Source organism: Macrosteles quadrilineatus, unplaced genomic scaffold, assembly GCF_028750875.1.
Source record: "Macrosteles quadrilineatus isolate MER2022 unplaced genomic scaffold, UCM_ALF_1.0 Scaffold_5__1_contigs__length_97177068, whole genome shotgun sequence".
In the NCBI taxonomy this organism is placed as follows: domain Eukaryota; kingdom Metazoa; phylum Arthropoda; class Insecta; order Hemiptera; family Cicadellidae; genus Macrosteles; species Macrosteles quadrilineatus.
In genome coordinates this window covers 7,978,668-7,990,121 of record NW_026542598.1, presented here as the reverse complement: position 1 = coordinate 7,990,121, position 11,454 = coordinate 7,978,668, and the positions used below count along the sequence as shown (strand labels likewise).

Sequence of the window (11,454 nt, the reverse complement as noted above, 5' to 3'; positions counted from 1 at the left end):
CTATGAATCCTCCTAAAACTCCAAAGTTATTGACACACGACAAAATGAAAACAAAACGCCAAATGAAACGCGTGGTGGGGAAGACACTCGGTCTAGCGAAGAGATAACACTGATAGTACGCTGGCTTCTCCTGACTCACCTCGGAAAATCCGCCAAGGCCACAATTTCTCCGTGCGAGGGGGTGGGGGAGGGCCGCGCTCATATATACCCTAGCGCGCCTATCATCAGCACAGTCAGATCAAGTCTGCAACCGCGAGCGCGCTTTCGACGCATCAACTTTGTAATTTTTCGATTTTTCGAACGTTCAGCCTAGAGTTCTCTTCGAGAAAGTCGGCTTGAGAAGTCTCGCAGTTTTGAAAAGACAAAGTCGTCGTAGCGTGAGTCGCGTCGTCCTGTGAAACTTTCCGGTCTGGAGTTTGGAGCTTTTCGTGTGTTAAGTCACCACCCCATTTACACCAACCCTTCCAAAGCCCCCACACATCCAGTCAAGATGATGGCCGTAGCAGCAGCACAGAAGAACAGGGAGATGTTCGCCATCAAGAAATCATACAGCATCGAGGTTAGTCTCACTAAATTGTATTTATTAAATGAACAAATAATATTTTTGAATTGTTTACTGGTATCAACACTAGTAAACTATAATTCTATAAAACTTTGAATTACCAATTTTTTAAATATCATATTTGCGTAGAAATTGTATAGGAATACTAGTTAAATATTCTCAAGAAAATAAAATACACACCTAAAACATGACTAAGCCTATGTTATGAATCTGAATACTTTGAACCTAAAATTATCTGGTAGCTCTTGTAACTTAATAAATACTAAAAATCATTAAAAATTCAGATGATCATCTAAAAGCGTGAACGTTTTATATAACAACGTATTTACATATAAAACAAAAGTATTTGGTAATTAATGTGTAATTTTTAAAATGTAAACAATAAGTTACGTATTTGATATGAACTAACATCTTAATACATTTTAAATTCACGAAGTGTAAAATATTGCTGATAACATTTTAAAATGTGTTTATTATTAAACAAAATCATTAAATATACATTAACAAGATAATACGAGTGTGTAAGAAAAGTAAACTAAATCTCAGTAAAATCAAAACATTTGATCTATTTAAAGTTTAACAGTATTCGTATTGAACACAATGTGTAGAGAAAAGCAAACCAAACTATCATCAATACAAGCTACTGCAGGTCTTGGTCAAATTCCTGACATTCCGATGTACAATACAAGGTCGCCAAGGGCTCCTGGCGATTTGCTAGGAAAGCTCTTAAACTACTCTAAACTAAACCTAACCTTTCGTCACGTAGGTCCCCTTGTTGCAAAAATATGTTTATGTTGGTTGTTCCAAAAATATAAAATAAACGCTGGAGGTGACAGAATAGGAAGCCTGCAGGTGAATTGATAGGTTTGCCACTAGTTTGTAAACAAAGAATGGGAAATACAAGTCTACAATGATCACGTGATCAGGTAAAAGCTTAACCCAAATGACAAATATTTAAAAACTTATATTTCATCGAATTTGTGTAATCAACAACGTACTAATTCATCAATATAACACTTGTTCGGACTAAGTAAACTGTAAAATTAGGATATAAACTAACAAAGTGGAAAGTAAATAAATTATAACACTTAAAAATACCCTAGGTGAGCTCAAAACAAATCATTACAATATTTACAGTTCACCAAACGAACAACGACAGATTCTGTTCCTAAAATAATACTGTTTTTTTATTGCATCAAAAATTCACACAATTTTTAGTTCCAATAAGTTTTTCACGTGAGTGCATGTTAGATAGCCATACTTGCACCTAGAAGTAGCTAGTAGCCGCACAATGACCATAGAGAACATTAGATTTTGATTTAGAACGGCTTTAAGCTTTTAAGCTTATGGCGATCCGTTTATAAGGGGTCGTAATTCAACATTGTAGATAAATATGCATAATATGTCTGTCGAAATCAGTAAACCAGTAAGACTAAATATGAACTCATAAAAGGTGTATTTGTATACATAACAGTTAATTTCTTTTTTATCGTCCGAATTTTTAGTTTCAAGTTTTGGGTTAGTAAAACTAAAGATATTCAATAATGTAAGCATCTAGCAAACAAACTATGGTAGTTAGTCTGCACTTCATTCATGAACATTGACTTTTGCCACACTTTACCTACATTTGTTATTCCTATACAACACTTTGATTAAAATGATCCATATATGTCTAGGTATATAACAAAACTTAATACATATTCATTCTCAACTAAAAATTATTCCAACACTCATTCCAACAGCAAACGAGTAGTCTAAATATTTCCCTAAAAATATTGAGTGCGCTTCAAATTTCCCTCCAAATATTTAGTTTGCTTAAAATCTCCCTCCAAAATATGAGCTATCGAAACGTAAAGTCCTGGGGTGGGTCACACGCACTCCTTGCCTCTGCTGCCGCACTGCCTTCCGGAGGACCCTGGGTGACCACCCATGGTCCACCCGCTCCCAGACCCGGTGTTCCAGGCAGCCGAGCAGAGGTTCCTCAGGGAGTGGCCTCTGGAGCGACTTCCCCCCCAGGACAAGCCTCCGGCCACGTCGTGCTTAAATCTGTTCAACTGTGGAATCTGGTGTTCGACTCCTCACATAGAGGTACGAACCTATTAGTATGAGAGCTGTAGGTTGTCACTTGGGTATTGGGCGCAAAAACTGTCAACTCTTGTTGGAAACTCACCGTAGCTCGTAAAGGTGCTAAATAATTGGTGTATCGAACACATGCATCCGTTGAAGAATGTTTTTGTTGCATTAAAATATTGTTGATGTTTTTTATACCTAAAAATCCAGAGTGACAAGCCATAGTGGACATACTTATTAATCCTTGATTTCAAAATATTTCAAGTTTTAAAAGTTGAATCGTGTTACATTTCTGTCTTAATCAGTCGAAAAAATTGAGTAAATATGCAAAAACAAATTAGGGAATAGTATCCAATTTGTTCAGTATATATTGACCTTGGTAAAAAAATATACAGAACTTGTGTTATAAAACATCCTCGGCGACCATTGCATAAAATACACAATAGAAACACCTTTGTTACGTAATCTTGCAAAACACTAACGCTGGCAGGTGATCAAGGCGTGGTTTGTGGTAACGGCATATCGCGCTGCAACAAGTGGTTTCTGGTTATTTAAGAAGTAGCCAGGTGCATTCCGGGTGTGCTTCAGGGTCGCGGCCTTGGGCACTTGACAACTGTCGGAGCAACTATGCGAAATGTCGCTCACACTTAGTGTAACATTGTATTGCATTTACTTTGAGAGTTTGAATTCACTAACTAGACAAATATCTAGGTGCCTAAAATGAGATTAATTAACAAAACAATCGATATTTGCCTAACAATAAATTTCAGAGAGATCCATGCAGCATTTGAACTTGTGAATCATAAAAATAGACATTTAACAAACACTCATTAGATCGAAGACAACGTATCACAAAACAATTCACGTTTATTAACGTTCCAAAAAGGAGTGTCTTTCAATTTGTTCTTAATTACCACAGTTCACCTTGGCGCATCAAGGCGAGCAGAAGCCGGTCAACCCTGAAACAGCTGATCACCTGGCCAAAGTGTTGCGAGGCTAACAGCTGACCACTGCTTAATTAATCATAATCACTTGTGTAAAGTGATGTGACCGGTTTATCACATTGTATGACTAGTATGACGTTTTATCGGACAGATTTGTGATTGAATTGCTTATGTAAAGTGACCATTCGGTATCAAATGCCTTACCACACTTATCTTTATTGGCATCACTAAAAATATTTACCTTTAGATATCCAAACCAAATATAATTATTTACTACCTATATTATACATGAGCTATTTCCTCACATTATGTGGCGAATCTATTGTCTAGCCTCTGGCTTACACACAGGGTCTGACAATTAATAATGGAATTTGAGAAAGTCAGAGTGAAAGTCCATAGTCTAATTATTGTCACTAAACAAACTGACCGTTCCACACGTACTGCCATCAAGATAAGCGTGTTGCAATACTTCCCTATTTGCATTGCTACTGAATGAATATACAAACATGATCTAATATTACTTTACACTATTCTACACATTAAAATTTCAATTACAATTGAAACACTAAACATGTCTAGTCTACCTTAAAGATAAACAACGTACCAGTAATTAATCTCTCTTTTACATTTCATATTTTTACCCCAAACTCCAAAGGTCCTTTTGCTAAGTCCTTAGTGGTTCAAAACATAACGAATTCAACACCGAAGAAATCCCTTGCTTTGAACTTAATGCGGTTAAGATGAAGGGGAAACGGGATCCACTGCCACATACATCAAGATGATCTTCGCCACTTCCACTGCCTCCGCGATCGCGTCGCCACCTGTATAACAATGTCATTAAAGCACTTCTAAGGCCGTGGAAATTAATTGTTTACAAAGTAGGTCGTCTTTTCAAGGATTTGATCCAAGCTAGATTGCCATGTTGCAACAGATGCAGTGCATTGTTGCATTGCATGCAATAGCTAACCGACAAAGTATATTGCAACTCGGTCTGTCGTTTGTAAATTTTTATTTTTTTTATCATACATACACATTATGTTGCACTCTAAAAAACCAAAGATCTTTTAGTTATTGAAAGGTATGTAAAACGTTAACTTTTTACAAAACTAAAACCAATGAATATTTACCCATTTATATATAACTAAAAATATTCTTATATACTGAAATCCTTACACTCTGTCATCCGATTGGTTGTTTAATTTTCAATTTAACTTAATCACATTATTGAAACTTTGCCGAGAGGAAATGTGTACTTCCTTTGAACAATCATCTGCTCACCGCTTTACATTCAAGTCGTGTGGGTTGTAAGTTCCGGTCTGCAGGCGCTTTGAGTCTAAGGAATAAACCTCGACTCAAGTTCAAATGCAGTTTTATATTTTATTCTTTTCTCATAAAAATTATATCCATAACTATTTTGTTGAGATCGTTCCCACAATTTTAAATTTTCAGATTAACCCTTTTACGATTTACACCAAATATACCACCACCCATTCTAGTAATAAATAACAAATACATAGCAAACAATATGATAATATCGAACAGCTGATTTGTGGTGGTCAGCTGTTTTTGACGTCACAATACCTGCGTGAGTAGTGGTGTACAAGGGTTCTTCGTTAGCGCACTCCATCAATCAAATCTTTGTTTTACTCGGGATAACCATCAGATGCCCTTAACTAATATATAATAACTGGAAAACTAATTAATAATAACGAATCGGTAATATTATTAGTATCACTATAAATTTTAAAAGACAGTTTTTGCAACACTATGATTTGGAATCGATGCTGTAAAATAATTCCCCATTATTACACATTTTGGTCAGTTCACAACACCAAATAAATACATATAAATCTAATTCAATGAAGAAACATAAATAACAATACACGATAAATAACTACATATGAGAAAGTGTGCTCGAACATTTTCCATTTTGTACATATAATCTGCGTTACATTTGTACCTAAATCACGACCAGATGGGTTCAGCTTTCAAACACAATATTGTTACACTGTAGGAAATAAACTCCTACGTTTTTTCTAAGCTGTTTAGATCATTGCTTACATTTTAGTGGTCACTAATTTTAGATCGAATTGTGTATTTTTAAAAGTACTGTTAACTGTATTCAAACCCATATTCTTTCAAATACGCATTTTTTGTACATACACATAAAAATTATTACCTACTCGTACATGATATTGCAAAATAAAACGTCATACGAATATTCTCCCAATTGATGGGTTATTCAGTTATATTTACTTTTATATAATTCCATGCTACTATTTAAGTTCCTATACACTTTCAACTTAAGATGTTTACTGTAAAACACGTTTACATTCTAAACACTTTACTTGGTTCCCCCTAGAGACTGTTCTAACAACTTCCTTCTGTTGTTCCAGAACGGGTACCCTGCCCGTCGCCGGTCACTAGTTGACGACGCTAGGTTCGAGACACTCGTGGTTAAGCAGACCAAACAATCTGTCCTAGAGGAGGCGAGACAACGGTCCAATGGTGAGTAAAATTTTATCATTGAGGAAAATCTGGAATATCTGGAGTATCTGGAAGATGTTTAAACACGGTTCAATTAAACCTTTTTATTTCATGTTCTTCACCAATCAATTCACATACAATTTTCAACTATCTGTGCAAATTTTAAATTAAATTCCAGCCCATTTTATAGACTTTTTAATAACGTGGCTACTTATTGTCTCTAAAATCAATATACTTAAATTTGTATGAATTTACTTTTCTAAAAGGTTTAGAAAGTTTCCTTTGTAGTAGGAGATTTATTATACTACGATGTATAGAATATATATATTTTCCTAAGTTTTATTTGACAATATTCACTGTAACCTTGTTGATACGTGAATTTAATTTTCCATTCCTTGCCTAATTCGTGAACTTTTTCACTTTTATATTCCAACATTTTCTGGACCATTTCATTTTTTTGTTTGTTCGTATTGTTTGCATCTTGTTTGATGTGCATGATAGTAACTGCATGACTGTTGTAGATTCTCAAAACGAGAGCATTGCCGTCCCCGCAGTCCAACAGGCTAAAATTACGACTCAAAAGTCAGGTGAGTTTTATTTTATTTTATTATTTTCGTCTTATAACCATTTTTATTTGTCATCAAATTAAATTTGTAAATAAGTTTTTCGACATACTCGTCTCAAACTATTAATGTATTGCTTTTTGTAATGTTACCTATTTTCATTGTTTATCCAACTATTACTTTTGAATTTCATCATCTTGTAAAATATATCATTAAAACTTAAATTACCAGTTTCACGATTCCGTATAATTTTTAACAGGATACATTTACCTTTGCTATAATTTTTGCTCAGATTTATTTAAAATTCTTTTTTTTGTTATTCATTTTTTGCTGTCATTTTTTATATTTTTTCCATTTATTTTTAGTCGAATATGAAGAAATCAAGACAGCAGAGCCCATTGTGAAGGAACCCCTTCCCGAACCGGCAGGTGTGTATTTTATCTATGCTTTAAACATTTATTTACTTTCTCAACTTACTTTAATTTACAGTTAGTTATTAGTTGAACTTAATTTTTCAATCTCAAATCCAAAATCGAATATTTATTTAAAATTATATATTTTGAATTTTTTTATATTAATTTCACAGTCCATATAAATTAAGGTGTTGCCTTACCAATTTGTGTTCTAATCACTCTTAAAGTAAAATTTTTAATATTATTTGGTTTTATATTTTTATTATTTTTGTGCTTGTTATTGTTGTTGTCTGCATGATTCGTGTTTCTGTGTAGTTGCTGCCCCTGCTGCCCAACCCAAAATTGAATCTCAGGTCAACGGAAAAGGTAAGAATACATTTAATTCTATATAATTCAAATAACTAAAATTTACGTGACACATCATTACTGTGACTATAAACTGCTTCTAAAAGCGTAAAACATTCTGCATTTGAGTAGAAATCATTCAACAACTTTTAACCGTGTTACTCGTCTTAACACAATAAGAGATGGAGTTAAAAGTACCGTCAACTTTTGACCGGGGGCGTTGGCGGGGGGGGGGAGGGGGCAATTTCCTCCCCTCAGAACCATTGTGGCGCTTCCTCCGTCACTTTGGCCCAAGGCGCAATTTGCCCAACCATCTGTGAACCACTTTACCCTCGGGCCACGGCTGGCTGCGGAAATTTGAAAACTCTGTTTAAATATTCTAAGAAATAGTAAACAGATATTTTGATCAAGGTATATATTAGTTGTTTAGTAGAGTATTAGCTCTACTGTTACAACTAGATGATTGATAGACTCGAGTTTTCTATTGATTTAATTGTGATATATTGTAATTACTTTGTCATTCAATATTCTTTGTGTTTTACGATTTGAAACCATACACTTAAACAATTTAATGGGCTGATTTCATACTTTTGCAAAGTTTAATTCGAAACAATTTGCCGAATTGAAACAGCGTGAGTTCTAGATAGGCTTACATGGCTTTGATCGACAAATTTTATGAGATTCTTTATCATTACTTTTTATGGTTATTCCTAAATCGACACATTGAGATCTTACTGTGGAAACAGATATTTAAAAAATGATTTCCCTACGATCTTTGCGTGTCTAACAAGTGTATCTTTGTGTTCAGATGCCGGACTCACCGAGGAGGAGGTCATCTTGCAGAACTCCATGTCCGAAGACAAGGAGGTCGAGGCCGCTGTCCAGAGGGCATCCATGGTGCTGCGCCTTAAGGAAGGCATGGGCTCCCTCGCCAGGATCCTCAAGACCATCGAGAACTTCCACGGCACCGTGGTCCACCTGGAGAGTCGTCCCGGCAAGACCGCTGAGTCCCAGTACGACGTGCTGGTCAAGGTAGACATGTCCAAGCAGGCGCTGCTGCTCCTCATCAGATCCCTGAGACAGAGCTCCGCCCTCGCTGGCGTCACCCTCCTGGCCGACAACAGTCAGTCCATCACGGACCCGTGGTTCCCCAAGCACGCTCGTGATCTGGACAACTGCAACCATCTGATGACCAAGTACGATCCCGACCTCGACATGAACCACCCCGGGTTCGCCGACAAGGAGTACCGCGGCCGCCGCAAGATGATCGCCGACATCGCCTTCGCCTACAAGTACGGAGACCCAATCCCCCACATCGACTACACGGAGACTGAGGTAGCTACCTGGGGCATGGTGTTCAAGAACGTCAAGGAGTTGATGCCCAAGCACTTCTGCGCCGAGTACCGCCAGGTGTTTGCCATGCTGGAGGAGGAAGGCATTTTCGGACCCAATCGCATCCCTCAGCTGCAAGACATGAGCGACTTCCTCAACAAAAACACAGGGTTCATTCTGCGTCCCTGCGCTGGTCTGCTTACTGCTAGGGACTTCCTCGCCAGCTTGGCCTTCAGAGTCTTCCAGAGCACCCAGTACGTCCGTCACACCAAGTCACCCTTCCACACACCCGAACCGTGAGTATTTTTGTAACATTCGTAGCATAACCGTCCGTCCGTATTAGTTAAACACCTGGCAAATAATTAGCACCAATTTGACATACGTTAATTCGATGAAGTATTACAACCAAACCATGTTGTATACTGTAAAAGGTAGTAGAAAGAGAATGAGATAACCTACATCACCAAATAAAGTGACTTATTTTGGGAAAATACTTGGTTCGATTGAAAAATATATTTTTTTTCTTTTTTGCCAATTAAGTGATAGCTTGCAGTTCCTAAACTTAGATACAAATTTGTTTATAAAATAAACACTTTTACATTTGCAAATCAAAATGATTACATTACAAATACTTGTGATCTGTAACATCTCCCTCTCGGCTAAGCTGATCACTTTGTCAATCCCTTCTCCCCGCGGACTCGGTATTAGGATCCAATCAGAACTGTTCAAATGTCAACTAGTTCGCGAATTGTTCTTGACAAGTTATTATTTGAGTTATAAACTTCCTTTTGTTGATTTACTAAATAGGTCTACGTTGACAAAATTACATTAAATTAATCCACTTATAACAATTGAGAAAAACAACACAAACTTTTTTCAGAAAGGATTTTTTATAAATTTTAAGTTGCCACCTGTTTAATCCCAGTGTCCGCTAAGGAGTGGAAGGTAACCGTGTTACGCCCCTGTCGAGTGTTAATGGAAGCTCTCTATCTATTAGCCCTATAATAATGTTAGTGTTCAGTGTCGCACCTCCAATCTTCAAGTAATTTGTCCTTCTTGTTAAACGATTCTCTGCCCCTTTCTCTCTCGCGCTACCTCAGTCATGTGCTTCTTTGTTTTAACTTACTATTTACACTAACTAAAACCAAACTGTGTATGGGGAACTTAAACAGAATTTGTAGTTTAAATTATCCTTTATTTTTTCTATTTACATACATTTTTTTCGCAAAATTTTGGGATACATGAAAATCTACAAAATATTAAAATGCTATGATATTCTGTAAACAAATTTTCCTAAAAAGGTTAGAATTTGGCAAAAATTTTCTGTGTACGACAAATATATAAATAGGTTGTAGGATAATTTTAATTTTACGTATTTTATTGAAAATTGGCAGGTATTTTAATGTTACTTCAAATTAATAATGCTGCGGATCGCAATTAATTGGCCGTTGGCAATTTACTACCTGATTCCAAACCTTTTATATGTGGGAAAGATTTCTCATTCAATTATTTTGTCAAGGAAAACATAGGATGCCTAATACCTTTCTAAATAGAATAACCATAGGCATTCAATTACAACATCATGTGAAAGTACAGTGAGACCCTAGAAGCCTTTGATTGTAACGATCTGTTGTATGTTGCAGTGACTGCATCCACGAGATACTGGGACACATGCCACTCCTCGCAGACCCGAGCTTCGCCCAGTTCTCCCAGGAGATCGGCCTCGCCTCCCTCGGCGCTTCAGACGAGGAGATCGAGAAGCTGTCCACCGTCTACTGGTTCACCGTGGAGTTCGGACTCTGCAAGGAGAACGGTGAGGTGAAGGCCTACGGTGCCGGTCTGTTGTCCGCATACGGAGAACTTCTGCACGCCATCTCCGACAAGCCCGAGCACCGACCCTTCGACCCCCAGGTCACCGCCGTCCAACCCTACCAGGACCAGGAATACCAACCCATCTACTACGTCGCCGAGAGCTTCGAGGACGCCAAGGAGAAGTTCAGACGCTGGGTGTCCGAGATGAGCCGCCCCTACGAGGTCAGATTCAACCCTCACACACAGAGGATCGAGATCCTCGACAGTGTAGAGAGATTGGACAACCTCATGGGACAGCTCAACCTTGAGATGCTACATCTCAACACAGCGATCAACAAACTCAAGAACAAATCAGTCTGAACGTCTCCCAAAGATCCTACCATTTGTATAAAGCTTTCACCGTCGTAGTTGTAGCTCGTGTGATATGATGACTAATTTAAGTAAATTATTTTTGTATATAAGTTCTAAATGATCGCGATCGTATTTATTTTAGTGCTGACCAGTATTATGTTGTGACCAGTGACAGGCGTTGCACTAAAAGTTCCTCGACGTTGGGATATAGGGTATTCGATCTAACATTGACTTTCGATTTGTGTTTTGTATATTTTAATTTATTGAAAATGTATTTATAGAAATTACAAGGGTGTCGACACCTGAATGCTAGATCACCCTATCATATACGTTGGGTGAACAATAAACACATGTAAACTATATTACTGTCTATTTACTAGTTTAACCCTCAAAACCTACCTAACATCTTGAAGTAAAATACTACGTGAATATATGATGGCGAATTTACGCCATAAAAATTCATCAGAGAATAAAAACTGTTAAAAACAATCTACGAGTATATTGATATTGTCGTCTAAATGAAATTTTAACAACTTGTAAAAATACTAAATTTAACTACAATCCATAGGCCATAG

The 11,454-nt window shown here is 37.0% G+C and overlaps 1 protein-coding gene across 1 annotated transcript; it reads left to right on the top strand.

Moving 5' to 3' along the window:
- Positions 1-215: 215 nt before the first annotated feature.
- On the top strand, positions 216-11,241 carry LOC128994132 (tyrosine 3-monooxygenase-like). Its single transcript, XM_054418426.1, has 7 exons — positions 216-559; positions 5,973-6,084; positions 6,585-6,650; positions 6,992-7,054; positions 7,355-7,405; positions 8,193-9,012; positions 10,360-11,241. Exons 1-7 carry the CDS (start codon positions 491-493, stop codon positions 10,886-10,888), a joined length of 1,710 nt encoding a protein of 569 aa, XP_054274401.1. The 5' UTR covers positions 216-490; the 3' UTR covers positions 10,889-11,241.
- Positions 11,242-11,454: the final 213 nt, after the last annotated feature.

What these genes read in the sequence shown, in the direction of transcription:
- LOC128994132 (XM_054418426.1), top strand. Translation starts at nt 491, where the DNA reads ATGATGGCCGTAGCAGCAGCACAGAAGAACAGGGAGATGTTCGCCATC. An exon ending in GGCGAGACAACGGTCCAATG is followed by an intron (nt 6,085 to 6,584) that starts GTGAGTAAAATT and finishes TGACTGTTGTAG; the next exon opens with ATTCTCAAAACGAGAGCATT. An exon ending in ATCTCAGGTCAACGGAAAAG is followed by an intron (nt 7,406 to 8,192) that starts GTAAGAATACAT and finishes CTTTGTGTTCAG; the next exon opens with ATGCCGGACTCACCGAGGAG.